General features: G+C 43.6%; 1 protein-coding gene across 1 annotated transcript in view; it reads right to left on the bottom strand.

Annotated features, from left to right (window-relative positions):
- Nucleotides 1–4,018: 4,018 nt before the first annotated feature.
- The window catches only part of LOC126424681 (collagen alpha-2(I) chain-like), a 170,873-nt gene continuing 153,754 nt past the window's right edge, over nucleotides 4,019–21,137 (bottom strand). The window contains exon 3 of the mRNA XM_050087409.1: nucleotides 4,019–4,147. Within this exon, the coding sequence (XP_049943366.1) occupies nucleotides 4,019–4,147 (129 nt within the window). The remainder of the gene's footprint in view (nucleotides 4,148–21,137) is intronic.

Here is a 21,137-nt window from a genome sequence, read left to right as displayed (position 1 = left end):
TTTAGTATTGGAGGACACTGTGGAGGGTAAATATAGTAGAGGGAGACCAAGATATGCATACACTAAACAGATTCAGAAGGATGTAGGTTGCAGTAGGTACTGGGAGATGAAGAAGCGTGCACAGGATAGAGTAGCATGGAGAGCTGCATCAAACCAGTCTCTGGACTGAAGACCACAACAACAACATAACAGACTTAATGCCATAAAACTATCTTACTCTAATGTACTGGGCGTAATGTACATTTTTACGAGAAAAATGGCAACATTCATTTGCTCGATGAGCATGTTGATGGTGGAGGGATGAGTCTTGATGATGAAGTGTTCCTTGTGTGGGATATATATCCTTGAAGCTTGAAAAACCAACAGTAGTCACTTCACATTGAAGGGTTCCATCTACGTTTATAGTGGCTTTCCATTCGCAAAATGTCCTGATAGAACCTTACTCCGTGTTCGTCACTAACCGCTCCCAAATCGGCAGGGAAGACATATAAATGAGAATGAAGGAAGTGCATTTTTAGTGACATTCTGCACCCAAGATTTTTATAGTTCTCTAAAAGACTTCCCACTAATATGTCACTATTTTCTGCTCTTGTATTCTCTAGGGAACCTTCAACAACATCCTTAAAAGAACGCCAGGCTGCAAGTCCTAACTGACTTAATTTTTCTTCGAAGACAAAGGAAACAGCAATACTCTGGAAATCACTTTGGGGACCAGTTAGTAAACCAGTCACCTTAACACTACCACATATTTTCCAGTTTTCGTCCTTATACTTTAGAGCTTCAAGTATCTCTGACAAATTTACGTAGTTCTGTTTCATAGTCACAGAGTACCCTATAGGTACAGATGGAAACGTATTATTGTGCAATAGTACAGCCTTCAGACTTGTCTTGGAAGCGTCAATAAACAAGCGCCACTCAGCGACATCGTTGTTGTTGTTGTGGTCTTCAGTCCTGAGACTGGTTTGATGCAGCTCTCCATGCTACTCTATCCTGTGCAAGCTTCTTCATCTCCCAGTACCTACTGCAACCTACATCCTTCTGAATCTGTTTAGTGTATTCATCTCATGGTCTCCCTCTACGATTTTTACCCTCCACGCAGCCCTCCAATACTAAATTGGTGACCCCTTGATGCCTCAGAATGTGCTCTACCAACCGATCCCTTCTTCCAGTCAAGTTGTGCCACAAATTTCTCTTCTCCCCAATCCTATTCAATACATCCTCATTAGTTATGTGATCTTTCCATCTAATCTCAGCATTCTTCTGTAGCACCACATTTCGAAATCTTCTATTCTCTTCTTGTCCAAACTGTTTATCGTCCATGTTTCACTTCCATACATGGCTACGCTCCATACAATTACTTTCAGAAACGACTTCCTGACACTTAAATCTATACTCGATGTTAACAAATTTCTCTTCGTCAGTAACACTTTCCTTGCCATTGCCAGTCTACATTTGACATCCTCTCTACTTCGAACATCATCAGTTATTTTGCTCCCCAAATAGCAAAACTCCTTTACTACTTTAACTGCTTTAAGTGTCTCATTTCCTAATCTAATTCCCTCAGCAGCACCCGACTTAATTCGACTACATTCCATTTTCCTCGTTTTGCTATTGTTGATGTTCATCTTATATCCTCCTTTCATCACACTGTCCATTTCGTTCAACTGCTCTTCCAAGTCCTTTGCTGTCTCTGACAGAATTACAATGTCATCGGCGAGCCTCAAAGTTTTTATATCTTCTCCATGGATTTTAATACCTACTCCGAATTTTTCTTTTGTTTCCTTCACTGCTTGCTCAATATACAGATTGAATATCATCGGGGATAGGCTACAACCTTGTCTCATTCCCTTTCCAACCACTGCTTCCCTTTCGTGCCCGTCGACTCTTATAACTGCCATCTGCTTTCTTCAAATGGTTCAAATGGCTCTGAGCACTATGGGACTTAACAGCTGTGGTCATCAGTCCCCTAGAACTTAGAACTACTTAAACCTAACTAACCTAAGGACATCACACACATCCATGCCCGAGGCAGGATTCGAACCTGCGACCGTAGCAGTCGCACGGTTCCGGACTGCGCGCCTAGAACCGGGAGACCACCGCGGCCGGCATCTGCTATCTGTAGAAATTGTAAATAGCCTTTTGCTCCCTGTATTTTACCCCTGCCACCTTCAGATTTTGAAAGAGAGTATTCCAGTCAACATTGTCAAAAGCTTTCTCTTAGTCTACAAATGCTAGAAACGTAGGTTTGCCTTTACTTAATCCTGATCTTCCCCGAGGTCAGCTTCTACCAGTTTTTCCATTCGTCTGTAGAGAATACGCGTTAGTATTTTGCATCCGTGACTTATTAAACTGAATGTTCGGTAATTTTCACATCTGTCAGCACCTGCTTTCTTTGGGATTGGAATTATTATATTCTTCTTGAAGTCTGAGGGTATTTCGCCTGTCTCGTACATCTTGCTCACCAGATGGTAGAGTTTTGTCAGGACTGGCTCTCCCAAGGCCGTCAGTAGTTCTAATGAAATGCTGTCTACTCCCGGGGCCTTGTTTCGACTCAGGTCTTTCAGTGCTCTGTCAAACTCTTCACGCAGTATCGTATCTGCCATTTCATCTTCATCTACATCCTCTTCCATTTCCATAATATTGTCCTCAAGTACAGCGGCATCGTATGGTATGTTTAATTGTTTCATTAGTTCTACTACATCACTACAAGCACAAACGTTGCCCACCATACGGTAATACGTCATTAGACCTTTATTACGTCCTAAAGAGAGTAATTCTTGTTTCTTCATGAAGTAAGTTCCATTCCTTAAGACGTAAAGGAAAAATTTCTGCGTGCTCCTTGGATAAGTATAAATCTCGAACTAGGTCATTCAAGTCTGCTTGTGTAATTAAATGTGTTCTTTGTCCTGCAAAGTGCTCCTCTTCACTTGATTGACATTGTGCTTCCTCAGCGTTTGTAGATTCATATGAGAATTTCTTCCCACACTAGTGGAGGAGTTGGAACTGGCAGATCTTCAGCGTGGAGAACAGGTCTAATTGCTGCGGGCAGGTTAGGGTTCTTAATATTCTTCTTATTCTTTGATGAAAAACCAGTTATATGAGTCAAACAGAAGTACCAATCATCAACATGATTTTGAGGCACTCGCCAGATCATTGGTATGCCAAATGGTAAGTCGTCTTTCTTTCATTTCAACCACTGTGTTAATTTAGAATTGAACCTGGTGCAAGTTATGTGAGGTGCCCAATCTTTATCCTGATCTCCCAGTTGGCATATGAAGTATAAATGATACGACGTCTTCAGTAAGTTAGAAATTGGTCATTTTCTTTCCTTGTCGTGCATTCACCACATGTATGGCAAAATGAATCGGGATTGTTTGCATATCCATGTTTTGATTTCAACGCCTACAAAACACTTTTCTGTCGAATGAACTTAGTCAAATCAATTCCTGAAAAAGAAAAGAAAAATTCAATGACTTGAGATAATATAGAAGAAAGAGTAAGCAAATGTATGTGACTGGAGGGTTTAGATACACAATGTCAAATACACTAATGTTACATATTACATTTAAGAAGTAGTTCACATTAAAGTTGTGAACAAAAAAGGTCACTGCACTAAGTGACACATTCCTTTCAAATACAAAGCACAGTAAATTCAGCTGTGTTATATAACTCACAGGCCGTAACTTTTAATCCTGACGTGATCGAAACTTTCTGATTTCTCATTTTATGTCACATTACAATATAGAATTACGTTTTATATGTACTTTGCCTGTACCAAAACCACTGTTGGCTAGGGTATTTTAACCACATTGCGAAAATGTTTACTTTAAATTAAGATAATAGTAAATAGAAGAAGTCAAACCTTTATTGGTTGTTATCTGTTATTATTTTTCTACATACATAAAATACATACAAAATATGCACACATAAATCATAAAGCAGATTTGTTCTGTTCCTTAGTTCTGCTGGTGGAAGCGTCCAAATCATTGTCTGCACGAAGCTACATTGCAAGTAGTACTTACTGACTTGCCGTCATGAAGTTTGCTTCATGTGTAGCAAAATCAGTGCGTGCCCCTTGATGACTTGGTGTAGGCATAGGCTCAGTCACATACCTGAACTGCGTTCCTTGGTACCCTATATCTCTTTTCTAAAAAGATATACGATAAACATGCAATAATTCAATTAAAACCACGTATTAAGTGCAATGTTACAATTTTAAAACTGTTTCTTAAAATGTCAAGTAAATACTGAGATACCATTATAACACAAAATAAATTGTACAGGTGTATTTATGTGCTATTGAAATATTACGCTAAATTCCCTGTAAATGATGACTATGTACGAAACAAAAAAATCTAATTTCACAGTGATTTGCACTAGATACAGGGTGTTTCAAAAATGACTGGTATATTTGAAACGGCAATAAAAACTAAACGAGCAGCGATAGAATTACACCGTTTGTTGCAATATGCTTGGGACAACAGTACATTTTCAGGCGGACAAACTTTCGAAATTACAGTAGTTACAATTTTCAACAACAGATGGCGCTGCAAGTGATGTGAAAGATATAGAAGACAACGCAGTCTGTGGGTGCGCCATTCTGTACGTCGTCTTTCTGCTGTAAGCGTGTGCTGTTCACAACGTGCAAGTGTGCTGTAGACAACATGGTTTATTCCTTAGAACAGAGGATTTTTCTGGTGTTGGAATTCCACTGCCTAGAACACAGTGTTGTTGCAACAAGACGAAGTTTTCAACGGAGGTTTAATGTAACCAAAGGACCGAAAAGCGATACAATAAAGGATCTGTTTGAAAAATTTCAACGGACTGGGAACGTGACGGATGAACGTGCTGGAAAGGTAGGGCGACCGCGTACGGCAACCACAGAGGGCAACGCGCAGCTAGTGCAGCAGGTGATCCAACAGCGGCCTCGGGTTTCCGTTCCTCGTGTTGCAGCTGCGGTCCAAATGACGCCAACGTCCACGTATCGTCTCATGCGCCAGAGTTTACACCTCCATCCATACAAAATTCAAACGCGGCAACCCCTCAGCGCCGCTACCATTGCTGCACGAGAGACATTCGCTAACGATATAGTGCACAGGATTGATGACGGCGATATGCATGTGGGCAGCATTTGGTTTACTGACGAAGCTTATTTTTACTTGGACGGCTTCTTCAATAAACAGAACTGGCGCATATGGGGAACCGAAAAGCCCCATGTTGCAGTCCCATCGTCCCTGCATCCTCAAAAAGTACTGGTCTGGGCCGCCATTTCTTCCAAAGGAATCATTGGCCCATTTTTCAGATCCGAAACGATTACTGCATCACGCTATCTGGACATTCTTCGTGAATTTGTGGCGGTACAAACTGCCTTAGACGACACTGCGAACACCTCGTGGTTTATGCAAGATGGTGCCCGGCCACATCGCACGGCCGACGTCTTTAATTTCCTGAATGAATATTTCGATGATCGTGTGATTGCTTTGGGCTATCCGAAACATACAGGAGGCGGCGTGGATTGGCCTCCCAATTCGCCAGACATGAACCCCTGTGACTTCTTTCTGTGGGGACACTTGAAATACCAGGTGTACCGCCAGAATCCAGAAACAATTGAAGCAGTACATCTCATCTGCATGTGAAGCCATTCCGCCAGACACGTTGTCAAAGGTTTCGGGTAATTTCATTCAGAGACTACGCCATATTATTGCTACGTATGGTGGATATGTGGAAAATATCGTACTATAGAGTTTCCCAGACCGCAGCGCCATCTGTTGTTGAAAATTGTAACTACTGTAATTTCGAAAGTTTGTCTGCCTGAAAATGTACTGTTGTCCCAAGCATATTGCAACAAACGGTGTATTTCTATCGCTGCTCGTTTAGTTTTTATTGCCGTTTCAAATATACCGGTCATTTTTGAAACACTCTATATAATGAAAAAGGAGGCAGATTACTGTTAACGTACCTATAGGGAGTTTCTGTAAGAGCATTCAAAAATGTAACAGGACTGAGAGAATGCTCCACTGAAAAATATGAGGTAGGGAACGTCGGGTCGGAGATGTCAGCTTAAGGAGACATGGAAGTAAACTTGTCTACCGCTTTATCTGACTTCACTGATTTCCAGCTTATTTACAACTGACATGCGTACAAGTTTACACGCACTGTGCTGTTTATTTAAACGTACATTCTTTATTTCCTGCAAGGAAGAGAGGAGGACGATCCGGCCGGAGTGGCCGAGCGGTTCTAGGCGCTACAGTCTGGAACTGCGTGACCGCTACGGTCGCAGGTTCGAATACCGCCTCTGGCATGGATGTGTGTGATGTCCTTGGGTTAGTTAGGTTTAAGTAGTTCTAAGTTCTAGGGGACTGATGACCTCAGAAGTTAAGTCCCATAGTGCTCAGAGCCATTTGAACTATTTGAGGAAGACGAGCGTGATTACTAGGAAGTATCTCCAGGTCGCTAGATGGGAAAGGGAGGTCCTTTTCCATAGCCAGCGGGGTCACCTGATCTGAATGCCATTGATTATTTCCTATGGGAGTGTCTGAAGTCACTTGTGTATGAGACACCAGTGAATACGGAGATGGAATTAGCTGCCAGAATTGAAGCTGCCTGTGATGTCATTCGAAACACGCCAATGATATTTATCACGGTGCATCAGAATCCTGTTCGCCGATGTCATACTTGCATTGAGGTTGATGGCCGTCAGTTTCAGCACATTTTGTAAGAGACACTACAAACGGCAAGTTCATTGTGTCAGTGATTGTATTTGCAGTTAACTGTAATTAATGTAAATGAAAAAGTACACAGTGCTGTGATTTTATTCCTGTTATCTCCTTAAGCTGGCTTCTCCGACTCCGAGTTTCCACCTCAGATTGTTGAGTGGAGCATCCTCTACATCCTGTTCAATTTTTTCACGCTCTTATGGAAACACCGTGTATATTACACTGTGGTATCATAATAAACCTCCCAGCTCACAAAAATTTGACCTCGCCCTACTGACGTAAGAGTCAGCTGGACTGGCTATAGCATCTGAGTGCAAAGCTATGTTTTATTAAGTGTTTGATAAAAGTGACCACTAAATACTGATGTATTATAATAACATTGTATAACTTGAGCAGGAGTAATTATTTACAATTGAAATATTATGTAAAATCAACGAAAATTGAGATTATGTGCATTTTCTTGCACACTCGAGACAAAAATATTCAAGCAATTTGTACTAGGTACAATTAAACTGGACGTAGATTACTGTCAACATATGTATAGTATACTATTAAATAGTAATGAATCGACTTAGTTTTGTAAACGTAAACACTTAGCAGCAAAACTACGATGCAGTCTGTGCACTGAAAATTCAGACTACTTTGTGGCTACTTTACCGACCATAAAGTACGAATGCTACCATCTGTTGACAAAACATTCATTATGAATGCTTTGTTTACCACAGGCCGTTCCCGCCTGAATGCGATAGGGTCGTTTACAGGCATCAGATTACAGAGATTTTGAACCTTACATTGTGTGGTTAAAATATCAAGCACAAACATTTAAACGCTTAACAAGTATGCGATTTAGGAAACTTTAAGTAAGTTGAATGAATCAAAAGAAAATCTTTGAGATTTTCCTGTAACACTGTATTTCTGTTAAAGGCGGGAAAGCACATGAAAGATCAGTTGAACATAATGGATAGTATCTTGAAGAGGGTTATAAAGAGCACATCAACACAAGTAAAACGAAGATAATAGATTTCTCTTCGTTGTTTTTTGACCTCTTTTTCCCGCAGTTGCACACTTAATAGCTGTTTAGGTTAACTGCCGTTTTCTGCAACTCTGATGAAAGTGTTAGTAAGTCTTAAAAAGACTTTTACTACCGTTGCAGAAGACGGCAGTTAACTCGTACAACTCGTAAAGGTAATGGAATGTTGTCGAATTAAATCAGGTACTACTGAGGGAATTAGAACAGGGGAATTTCTCCCTATTTAGGTGGATGCCAACAGAATATTACGGTTTTATACGCAGACGCCGGCGCACAGTGTACCAGAAAGGCTGACCGCGGTACTTTTAACTACCTTCTCGCTCGATTCGTCGATTTCGTCGGACTCCTGACGAGCGGTTTCCGCACACGCAGGAACCCTCTCTCCTGTTTTCATCCACATCTACATCTACATCATTACTCTGCTATTCACAATAAAGTGCCTGGCAGAGGGTTCAATGAACCACCTTCATGCTGTCCCTCTACCGTTCCACTCTCGAACGGCACGCGGGAAAAACGAGCGCTTAAATTTTTCCGTGCGAGCCCTGATTTCTCTTATTTTATCGTGATGATCATTTCTCGCTATTTAGGTGGATGCCAACAGAATATTTTCGCAATCGGAGGTGAAAACTGGTGATTGAAATTTCATGAGAAGATCCTGTCGCAACTGAAAACACCTTTGTCTTAATGATTGCCTCTCCAATTCACGTATCATGTCTGTGATACTATCTCCCCTATTTCGCGATAATAAAATACGAGCTGCCCTTCTTTGTACTTTTTCTTCATAAGCGACCAGTCTCAGAAAAATGTGTTGTACAACCCACAGACTGCTTTGTCTGTAGAAACTTTTACCTGATACCTGGCACGAAACGGTCCCTGAACCGTCACCACTCACTCACAGTTAGCCAATTCGGGTACTCGAGACGCCACATTCCTCTATTAGTCGCCATTTTATGACACGCCTGCCCCCTAGTGATGCGCTGCGCAACTACGCTACGGCAAGTAACAGGAACCGAAGCTTGAAGAGACTTTCTATCCTCTAATGGTGACAGTTATTGAACTATATGAAGCTACAATCTACGGCGTGCACACACACCCTTTATTCAACACGTAAACGCCACTACAGCAATTCGAATTTAGGTTATGACACGTTCGATATGCTTACCATCATTGGCGATGACGTGATGCAGACGAATAGCCAAATTCTGCATGAACCGCTCAAGTGTCGGAACATCGATGTTGTCGATTATCTCCTGAATGGCTGTTTTCAGCTCAGCAATGGTTTTGGGGTTATTGCTGTACACCTTGTCTTTTACGAGGGTTGGCACTTTAATAGTGGCAACTAATTATTTACAGCTCGTACAAAATAGATACGTGTTTCAAAGTTTTACTGACCTTCAAAGTAGTCATCAGCATTGTGTTTAACCCGTTGCCAGCGATGTGGAGGTCGTAGGATACTCTTAGCAGTGCCAGTTGTGTTGACAGTTCGACCAGCGCGGTCTATTGCCCAACGAATTTGTAGCAGTTCTGAAGCGAATGCCGTGAAGTGTTTCCTTCAGTTTAGAAATCGAGTTGAACTCACGAGGGCTTAAGTCAGGGTAATGCAGTAGATGGTATAGCACTTAGCAGCCCCAGCAGTCAAACAAATCAGTAACAGCTTGCACTGTACGTGCTTGAGCATTGTCCTGCAAAATGATGGTCAGGTCCTGCAGAAAGTGTCATCACTTCTGTCTCTAAGCTGGTAGTAAAATGGTTCAAATGGCTCTGAGCACTATGGGACTCAACTACTGTGGTCATCAGTCCCCTAGAACTTAGAACTACTTAAACCTAACTAACCTAAGGACATCACACACATCCATGCCCGAGGCAGGATTCGAACCTGCGACCGTAGCAGTCGCGCGGTTCCGGACTGCGCGCCTAGAACCGCTAGACCACCGCGGCCGGCGAAGCTGGTAGTAGATTGTGTTCCAAAAATGAACGGCATGCCGGAGTGGTGGCCTGTTCTCAATTTGTTCCTCAACCCTATACAATACCTCGACGTTTAACGCTACATTTCTAGTGCACCTAATATATAAAGGATGTAATGGGTGTAAGCGCACCTATTTCCACTGGTGACCGAGGACGGTGAACGAAACAACATTACATTAGTCTTACTTCATTTGTAGACTAATGTTTATAAATATTACGAGTAGTATGTTTTAGGTTGGTTAGAACCTCCAAGTATATGTGAGAAGATGAAGCCATTAATGCCTATTTTCCCGTGGGCAGGAGCTCAGGTGTTGAAGTGTGAACACGTGGACACGAAACGGTTAGTCTATAATAAGACGTGCAGTCAGTGGTGAACTTATGCCCCAGCAGAAAACATCATGATGCAAAGTGTATGACGTGTTTGCGGGAAGACTGACCCACGCAGAGAAGAAACAACCAAGACAGTGATATGTGTACATATTATGATACTACACAGAAACGTATCTGAAGTTGTACCCTTCACACCCTGTGTAACAGTATATTAAAATATGTTGGAATAGCAGACGTTGAAAATACCACTTCAGTTGTAAATTACGTTATTTTCACACGACATCCTCAGGTGTCGTAGCCGTGCTGTGGTCCCCGAGCGCCGCGTATACCAGGAGCGATGTGCTGCCTATGAGCGCAGAACAGGGACCACAGCACAGCTACGACTCCTGAGGATGGACTTATAACAGTCCGAAACCGGTCGTGTGAAAATAAAGTAATTTACAACTGAAGCGGTATTCTCAACCTCTGCCATTAATGCTCAGTCGCGGATGTTCTTCCAACAGGATTGTTTGGTGTTCGAATAGACTTACTCTGAGCGTTTTTTATGGTCAATTGCATGTTGCCCTTTTACGAGTAGAAAGCTCAGAAAAGCAGTTCGTATTCATAGTACACCGTATCCAGACAACGAAAAATGTATATTTTCATGTTTTGTACAATGTTTTTTAAAAATCTTAAAGTCAATAAAAACAACAAACGAAAACAAAGGAGTATACAGGATGATTTACGAAGATATGCAAATATTTTAATATATTATTCTACAACTAAAACTAAAGAAAAAAGTTCATATAAACATACGTCCGCAAATGTTTAGCTACGGAGTTAACAGTAATGAAAGATTTTACCTGAAATTTATCTACTTTGCTAATATGAAGCGATCGCAAAACTGGACGTGGTTGAAGTAAAGCACGATTTAAGAGGTGCATTCAAGTTCTAAGGCCTCCGATTTTTTTTTCCGGACTGGAAAGAGATAGAAACATGCGCATTGTTTTAAAATGAGGCCGCATTCATTGTCAGTATGTCCCAGAGATGGCAGCACCGTATGGCAGATGGAATTTTACCGCCAGCGGCGAGAATGACAACTGTTTTAAATACTTAAAATGGCGATGTTGTCCTTACTTGAACAGCGTGCAATCATTCGTTTTCTGAATTTGTGTGGTGTGAAACCAATTCATCTTCAGTTGAAGGAGACATGTGGTGATGGAGTTATGGATGTGTCGAAAGTGCGTTCGTGGGTGCGACAGTTTAATGAAGGCAGAACATCTTGTCACAACAAACCGAAACAACCTCGGGCTCGCACAAGCCGGTCTGACGACATGATTGAGAAAGTGGAGAGAATTGTTTTGGGGGACCGCCGAATGACTATTGAAAACAGATCGCCTCCAGAGTTGGCATTTCTGTGGGTTCTGTGCACAGAATCCTGCGTGACGACCTGAAAATGCGAAAAGTGTCATCCAGGTGGGTGCCACGACTGCTGACGGACGACCACATGGCTGCCTGTGCGGCATGTTGCCAAGCAATGTTGAAGCGCAACGACAGCATGAATGTGACTTTCTTTTCGTTGGTTGTGACAATGGATGAGACGTGGATGCCATTTTTCAATCCAGAAACAAAGCGCCAGTCAGCTCAATGGAAGCACACAGATTCACCACCAGCAAAAAAATTTCGGGTAACCGCCAGTGCTGAAAAAATGATGGTGTCCATGTTCTGGGACAGCGAGGGCGTAATCCTTACCCATTGCATTCCAAAGAACACTACGGTAACAGGTGCATCCTACTAAAATGTTTTGAAGAACAAATTCCTTCCTGCACTGCAACAAAAACGTCCGGGAAGGGCTGCGCGTGTGCTGTTTCACCAAGACAACGCACCCGCACATTGAGCTAACGTTACGCAACAGTTTCTTCGTGATAACAATTTTGAAGTGATTCCTCATGCTCCCTACTAACCTGACCTGGCTCCTAGTGACTTTTGGCTTTTTCCAAGAATGAAAGACACACTCTGTGGCCGCACATTCACCAGCCGTGTTGCTATTGCCTCAGCGATTTTCCAGTGGTCAAAACAGACTCCTAAAGAAGCCTTCGCCGCTGCCATGGAATCATGGCGTCAGCGTTGTGAAAAATGTGTACGTCTGCAGGGCGATTACGTCGAGAAGTAACGCCAATTTCATCGATTTCTGGTGAGTAGCTAATTAGAAAAAGAATCGGAGGCCTTAGAACTTGAATGCACCTCGTACATTTATTTTGTTCTTATTGGTCTAGTGAATCTAATAAAACATGTCTCAGACGTGTTTCCAGAACATCCAGAGAAGCAAAGACGTAAATTTGTGAAATTTTTAATTTATTTATTACTTGGCCCAATTTTTTTTAATCCAGACAACTGCACAAAGTTTTCAACAGAAGTTGTACGGAATTTAATTTTGGCAAAATGATGGTAATAACGTTAACTTAAATTGTTTGAATGTGTTAGATAATTTGCTTTTATTAATACAGTAGCACACATGAATTCGTGTTAAACCGGAAAATCAAAGCTCACCGTTAAGGAAGTTGTTCAGTGTACAAACAATTTCAGAATAATAGCTCAGTTGGTAGAGCACTTGCCGCGAAAGGCAAAGGTCCCGAGTTCGAGTCTCGGTCGGACACACAGTTTTAATCTGCCAGGAAGTTTCATATCAGCGCACACTCCGCTGCAGAGTGAAAATCTCATTCTGGAAACATCCCCCAGGCTGTGGCTAAGCGATGTCTCCGCAATATCCTTTCTTTCAGGAGTGCTAGTTCTGCAAGGTTCGCAGGAGAGCTTCTGTAAAGTTTGGAAGGTAGGAGACGAGGTACTGGCAGAAGTAAAAGCTGTGAGTACCGGACGTGAGTCGTGCTTCGGTAGCTCAGTTGGTAGAGCACTTGCCCGCGAAAGGCAAAGGTCCCGAGTTCGAGTCTCGGTCGGACACACAGTTTTAATCTGCCAGGAAGTTTCATATCAGCGCACACTCCGCTGCAGAGTGAAAATCTCATTCTGGAAACATCCCCCAGGCTGTGGCTAAGCGATGTCTCCGCAATATCCTTTCTTTCAGGAGTGCTAGTTCTGCAAGGTTCGCAGGAGAGCTTCTGTAAAGTTTGGAAGGTAGGAGACGAGGTACTGGCAGAAGTAAAAGCTGTGAGTACCGGACGTGAGTCGTGCTTCGGTAGCTCAGTTGGTAGAGCACTTGCCCGCGAAAGGCAAAGGTCCCGAGTTCGAGTCTCGGTCGGACACACAGTTTTAATCTGCCAGGAAGTTTCATATCAGCGCACACTCCGCTGCAGAGTGAAAATCTTATTCCTGAATTTCAGAATGAGTTCAAAATAAATGTTAAAAAGTGCCTCCACCGAGTTCAGTGCATTTAGCTGCACGTGTATGAGCAGATATTGTTGTTTGTTACAGTCTCACAGGGATGTTCTTAATTTCAAATACAACAGTTACTATGTGGTTTCACTTAAATACACTGTTGTTATTATGTTGTTTCACTGAACAATACAGAAAACTAACTCGTTTCAAGATTAGGAAGCGACTGAAACAACTGACTAACTGTTACAAACAACAACATAAACGTTTCTACATTATTAATGGAAAGTAAAGAAATTTACTTGTTTAATAATGTTTGCTTCACTGGATGTTCTGGAAAACTACTGCAGATACACGTCGGGGACATGTTTTATTTGATTCACCAGACCAAAACAACAAAATAAATGGAAATCGTGCTGCACTTTAACCTCGTAAGTTTAGCGATGGCTTCACACTAGCGAAGTTGCTAAATTTCAGGCGAAATCTTCTATTAATCGTAACTCCCGTTACTAAACATTTGCGGACCTAATGTTTATATGAACTTTTTTCTTTAGTTTTAGTTGTAGAATAACATATCAAAATGTTTACATATCTTCGTGAATCACTCTGTATTTTATTCATATTCTATATGGTTTATTATAATTTAGAATTTCTCAGCTTGAAAATCGGCGAGGACGCAACGAGGAGCCAGAATTTGAATCTTAACATAATTTCCAAGGATACACCACATTAGGATGTATATCAAGTTACCATACATATTTAGCAACTGCGAAGCATTTCGGGGGTTCACTACTCACTTTATAAATCCAAACATCTTTTTCTTGTTGCGGTATGTCGTTTGGTTACGTTCCAGGCGAGTTTCGCATTTTTGTGTTAAAGCCACCTCCAGTGCTTCTTCTACTACTTTCTAGAACATTGCAGTTTTGCGTTCAATTCACACAACACTTCTATCGGGTATAGAATATTACAGCTAGTCATGTATCCTTGCAAAATCTGTTTCCTTTCTCATCTGGTCATACACTAGAGGGTCTGCTGTGATCGATTCTGTAGGCAACATTTATGTTTGACGTGTGCTCTAAAATTTTTCAATTTTTATGTCTCCGTACCTCAGTCGATAAAGACGGAACCCATATAGAATCGCTTTGTGTCCTTCTTTTTGTCTTTCCGTTAAAAAAAAAAAAAATATATCTCCCTTTCATGCGACGATACGTTCTTCAAAGGTTGAATGTTCGAAAGTTAAATGTCTAACAAAGGAGGGACACATTACTTAGTCGTGAAGTAAATGGAGATGTTTTGCTGCTAAATTGAGTGGTATGGCGGGAGTTTAAGTGTATGTTTAGTGACGCAAGGTAACTTTTCTTTTCGGCACGTTGAAACTATCATAGGCAGTGGCGGTAGCTGGAAAACAGTAAGGTTGGTGACGTCAGCCCGTGTAGTTATGACGGTTAACACAAAAAGTCAGCTTTACATGAAAAGGGTAATTATAATCGGACTTCATTAAAATTGCAATCTGCAGGGTCGGATGGTGTACGCTGTAATTTTGAAAAGACAGCGCGCTTATTGCACATAACAGATTTTTGATCAGTGGAGTGTGGTAGTAAATACTGAATAAAATATAATGCATTGAATTATAAAATTACGCTAACAAAATAAATGGGACCTTCTCATGTTGAAAGTTATCTAAATGAATAAAAATATGAGTAACGTACTGCTTCTGATTGTAAGGTCTGATCTTTAATAACAAATGAACTATTGTAATGAAACTTGTTCTGTCGTAATGTGAAGGCAAAACTGCACATTGTAATAATAACCAATTGTCGTAATTAAAAGGGAAGTATTTCATACTGTAAAAGTTATCAATCTGACTGCAGAATTTTGAACAGTATAAACTGCCGAAATAATGAACTCTGACATAAAACGTACAATAATTAGTTTTGCAAAACTGACGTAGGTTGCAAGTGCTATTCCGAGGTGAAGAAGTTGGCACGGGAGAGGTATTCGTGGAAAAAAATCACAGAGATCGGCCTACATCAGATAAGTTTTGCAGGACTTTACATGAAGCCGAATATTTGAAGGCTGTAATTCGTCATTGCTGCAGGGGTACTGTTATGACTTAGCAAGACAGCCAAGTCACAACGAGAGGAAGCCGAAAGGCACGCGTTAAGCTCACGCAGATTGGCGTGAGGTCTGGAACAGTTAAAAGGAAATGAGAACTTAGAAAATGGACGCAGTTGCTGTAATACTTAACTTTAATCCACATTTGTAGAACATCGCTCTTGATGATACATGCTTCACAATATTAATTATCAAAGCTATGGCGCCTTGCTAGGTCGTAGCCAATGACTTAGCTGAAGGCTATGCTAACTATCGTCTCGGCAAATGAGAGCGTATTTTTCAGTGAACCATTGCTATGAACGTCGGCTGTACAACTGGGGCGAGTGCCAGTACGTCTCTCTAGACCTGCCGTGTGGTGGCGCTCGGTCTGCTATCACTGACAGTGGCGACACGTGGGTCCGGCGTATACTAACGGACCGCAGCCGATTTAAAGGCTACCACCTAGCAAGTGTGGTGTCTGGCGTTGACACCACATTCCTCCCCCGCAAATCGGCGAACGGTTGTGTTATAAGGCTTCCGCCCGCCGTGGGGAGGACCCCATGTTGACGTATGCGACGAGGTGGGGAGCCTAACAACAGGCGAGGCTGTGCCACCCGCACCCTGCCATTCGGTCCTAGGGGAGCTAGGAAACGCCTGAAAACCTAGTCCAGGGTGCACGCCAACATGCGGTGTATGCGCCCGTAAAGAGACAGGAGGGGCCGAAGATTCGACCTCCATCGGGGCGGGGCAGCCGACGGGCGAAGACGACATCTGGTCCGGAGCGGGCAAGAGGTCCATGTCGGATAACAGCTGGACACGGGAAGCGATTGGCGACGGGTGACCCAGGGAGGCGCTTGGCGGCTGCAGCGAAGCGTCCACTGCGGGCGGCGCCGGCGGGAGAACAGGCGGCGGCGGCGGCGCGTCACCACGGGGCAAAATGGAAGGCAGCGTCGGTAACACCTGTGGATGAGGCGAGCCAGGAGATGGGTCCCCAGGGCGCTGACCGGACGGCACCGTCGCTGAAAGCAGACGGGGAGCGGCAGAACCCGTGCGACTACAGAGGCGCAGCTGATTGAGATGCCGACGCACCTCACCAGAGGCCCCCAAAACCAGATACGTAGCGCGGCCGAGGCAGCGAAGATTGCGCCCTGCGAGCCAACGCCGTGAACCGCGATAGTTGCAATAGTTTACAACGTCGCCTGGAGCAAAAGCAGGCGTCTGCCGCTGCACAGGAACTTCATGCGGCGGATGCAGCAAAGACATCAAGGTTCGATGAGGACGACCGTGTAGTAACTCAGCCGGCGAGCGACCATCTCGGGGCTGAGAGCGGTACGAGGACAAAAAGAGCAACAACGCGTCCTCCCGAGAATGCGACTCTTTCAACTTCAACATCTGTGACTTGAAAGTCCGGACCAATCGTTCAGCGGCACTGTTTGACTGAGGCGAAAACGGCGCGGAGTCAGATGTTGAATACCATTGGCCTGGCAGAATGACTGAAATTCTGCGGACTTGAATTGTGGGCCATTGTCGGAAACAATAGTCTGTGGAAGACCTTCAATGCAAAAGATAGCGGATAACGCTTGGATGATGGCAGATGACGTCGTGGAAGACATCCTGACAACAAAAGGAAAATTACTGAAAGAATCGACCACAACCAACCATCGAGCATTCCAGAATGGACCAGCAAAATCGATGTGTAAGCGTTGCCAAGGGGAAGTGGCTTTCGGCCATGCAAAGAATTTCCGCGGAGGTGCGGATTGTTGTTCGGCACACGCCATGCAAGAAGAGCACATATTCGTAATCGCAGCATCGATTCCGAACCAAGTACAGTGCTGACGAGCAAGTTGTTTCGTTCGCACTATACCCCAATGTCCTTGGTGGGGAAGCCGTAAAACAGAGGACTGTAACGAACGTGGGACCACGACTCTGGACTGATCATTATCAGAACGCAACAGCAAAACACCACGTCGTACAAAAAGTCTCTCCTTGAGAGCAAAAAATCGGCGAACCAACGGATCCTCGATCCGTGACTTTGACAAGGGCCATTGCGTAGCAACAAAACGCAGAACGGTAGCAAGGACAGGGTCAGCAGCTGTAGCTGTAGCTACACGACGAAAATCAATCGGAAACGATTCGACCACGTCATCGTTTTCCGTATCAATGAACATGCAAGCAAGTTCGGAAGAATCGAATGCTCTATCCTCAGCAACAGGCAAACGGGACAACGCATCGGCGTTTCCATGCTGAGCAGTGGACCGATACAAGATATCGTAGCGGTACTGCGAGAGGAAAATTGACCAGCGAATGAATTTCTGCGCCGTACGTGGAGGTACAGGCTTGTTCGGATGAAAAAGCGATGTCAAAGGTTTGTGGTCTGTGATGATGGTAAAGTGACGACCATACAAGAAATCATGAAACTTAGTAACACCAAATACGAGAGCCAAAGCTTCTTTCTCGATCTGTGAATAATGTCTTTGCGCAGACGAGAGCAATTTGGACGCAAAGGCAATAGGGCGATCATGCGATCCATCTTTGTGCGCAAGCACAGCACCGATCCCGAAATCCGATGCATCTACCATCAACAAAAGGGGTTTCTGGGGATCGAATGGCGTAAGGCAAGTATTTGAAAGCAACGCCGATTTCAACTGGCGAAAGGCGCGTTCGCATTCCGTCGTCCAGATGAACGGAACACCTTTACGGCGTAAGCGATGAAGCGGAGCTGAAATGGAAGAGGCATTGCGCACATAGCGATGGTAGTAATTTATTTTACCCAGCACACTCTGTAGCTGCTTCAAATTCTGTGGCGAAGGCAAGTCTTGTATGGCACGGAGGTGCTCTGGACTAGGATGTATGCCTTGTGCATGTCCCAAATATGGTAAGTCACGAGCAAAAAACACACATTTGTCCTTCCGCAAGCGAAGACCATTTTGGCGCAAGACCTGAAATAATGTCCTGAGATTGGCTAAATGTTCTTCTTCCGTCTTTCCGGAGATCACAATATCGTCCAGATAGTTCGCTGCAGTAGGAACCGATGCACAAACAGTTTGCAGATATTGCTGAAACAAAGCAGGGGCGGATGCACACCCGAATGGTAGTCTTTTGAATCGATACAAACCAAGATGCATGTTAACCACCAAAACGCGCTGGGATTCGTCGTCCACTGGTATTTGAAAGTACGCATCTGCTAGGTCCGACTTCGAAAAATCTGGTACAGAATCACTTGCTAAGTGACGTGATTTCCGGCGACCTCGACGCACGCTTTTTGTGGGACGAACACAGTCACTGATAGAGAAAGTGGCACTGGGCGGAGTGGAATTAACTACATGAATGTCCACGGGCGAAGGTTCATGAGCCTGAGTATTCTCGGTTCAATTCCAATTCCGGCGCGAAGCAAAGGGCCTGGAATGGTTGTGAGTGTCCGATTTGAACTTTTTCTGGCAAACACTCTGAACATGTCCTTTTTTATTACAGAAAAAGCAAATAGCTTGGCGTGACGGGCAATTCTCATGCGAATGTCTGGTAGCACACCGTGGGCATGATTTCACTGCATTTGCGTGCTTGCGCGGCAAACGTAGCGGAGAGCTTGGCGGCAGCTCTGCGACGGGCGCGAGGGCTGTTTACAGTTCCGTGCAGCTCGCCCGGCGGGCCGGTTAACGTGACACATGGCTGGTGAACTTGCAAATGATTCCTGAGCAAAGTCAAGTGTGTCTTGCCTATCCAATATGTCCATCACTTGTTGAAGGGAGGGATTGACTAGTTTTAAAATTTTCTCCCGTATACGAACATCAGAAACGTTCTGTGCAAGTGCATCACGTACCATAGTATCTGAATAAGGGAGGCCACATTCACACTCAAAAGCACAATCCCTTGTAAGGCCTTGCAAAGTGGCAACCCACTCCCGATTAGTTTGACCGGCTGTACATTTTGTACGAAAGAACATATACCTTTTTGCAACTACATTGACTGATTCCTTGAAATATGCATCTAATGCCAACAAAATTTCTTCGTAGGACAGAGTTGCTATGTCGCGGCGGGGAAATAATTTCACTATCACACGGTATGTCTGCACCCCTACACACGCCAGTAAGTGAGGCTGCCGCTCATTACCTTGAATTCTGTAGGCGGCGAGATGGAATCCAAATTGGCGTGACCACTCCGTCCAGCTCTCCAGTGCCGCATCGAAATGACGAAAAGGTGGTGCAACTGCGTGTTGTGGCTTCGGTAGCGGTGGAGCGGCGGCTGCCGCATCGTTTTGCATTGCACGTTGACCCTGGACGAGCTGTCCAAGGGCATCCAATAAGGCCTGCGTCTGCTGATTCTGCAAGCGATAAAATTCGGACCGTACATCTGGAGATTGTGGCGAAGCCATGACACAAGTAAATCAGGGCAATACGAACGCTAAATCCTCTTTTGAGACTCGTCGCCAAATATGTTGTGACTTAGCAAGACAGCCAAGTCACAACGAGAGGAAGCCGAAAGGCACGCGTTTAGCTCACGCAGATTGGCGTGAGGTCTGGAACAGTTAAAAGGAAATGAGAACTTAGAAAATGGACGCAGTTGCTGTAATACTTAACTTTAATCCACATTTTCAGAACATCGCTTTTGATGATACATGCTTCACAATATTAATTATCAAAGCTATGGTGCCTTGCTAGGTCGTAGCCAATGACTTAGCTGAAGGCTATGCTAACTCTCGTCTCGGCAAATGAGAGCGTATTTGTCAGTGAACCATTGCTATGAACGTCGGCTGTACAACTGGGGCGAGTGCTAGGAAGTCTCTCTAGACCTGCCGTGTGGCGGCGCTCGGTCTGCAATCACTGACAGTGGCGGCACGCGGGTCCGGCGTATACTAATGGACCGCGGCCGATTTAAAGGCTACCACCTAGCAAGTGTGGTGTCTGGCGGTGACACCACAGGGTACCACACACATAAAGGTAACAACTTTAACCAGCGTACTGTCGTACCACCGTGGTTAGCTCAATAAGCTGTTGTGTAGAAGGTCATGGGTTCTGTTTGTAAATCTAATCAAAATACTTTCATTATTATTTTTATTCAGTTAACTGATTTAAATGTATTTTTTTATTTCTAATGCTTTGTGCGTCATTTTCATTATAGTATTGACTTTTTTGTTTGCTCTTCGTCTATAATAAACAGACAAGTGCCAACTAGGACTGCTGATCCATCGGAATAGCGGCAGTTCGTGTAGCTAGTGGGAGGATAATTCAGGGAAACAATAGTAACAGCGAGAAATGGCAGTTCGTTTTTAGGCGCTCAAACTGACATTTTTCTGAATTTTATCCATAGTGTACGCTGTGCGCTTGCTATGGCTGTTTGACCATAACCTAGGTGTTTCTCTATGAGCAACATCTTTGCACCTTCTATGTCTGCGGCTCCTCCGTCGGAGGTTCGAGTCCTCCCTTGGGCATAGGTGTGTGTGTTGTCCTCAGTTTAAGTTAGTTTAAGTTAAATTAAGTAGTGCGTAAGCCTGGTGACCGATGACAGCAGTCTGGCCCCATAGTCCTTACCACTAATTTCCAATTTTTTCCCTCCTATGTCTAAGTTCTTTGACTATAGCCTACATGTTTGTATGTAAACACAGTGTATTTCAAAAGTGCCCGTTGTAATAGTGAAATATGCAGCCAACTTTTATAAAACTGGAATGTGGACGTCAATATGACAACAAATGTGCAACT

Source organism: Schistocerca serialis, chromosome 10 (genome assembly GCF_023864345.2).
Source record: "Schistocerca serialis cubense isolate TAMUIC-IGC-003099 chromosome 10, iqSchSeri2.2, whole genome shotgun sequence".
Taxonomy (NCBI): Eukaryota; Metazoa; Arthropoda; class Insecta; order Orthoptera; family Acrididae; genus Schistocerca; species Schistocerca serialis.
The sequence above is the reverse complement of the archived record's forward strand: the minus strand, read 5'-3'. Positions and strand labels throughout refer to the sequence as shown.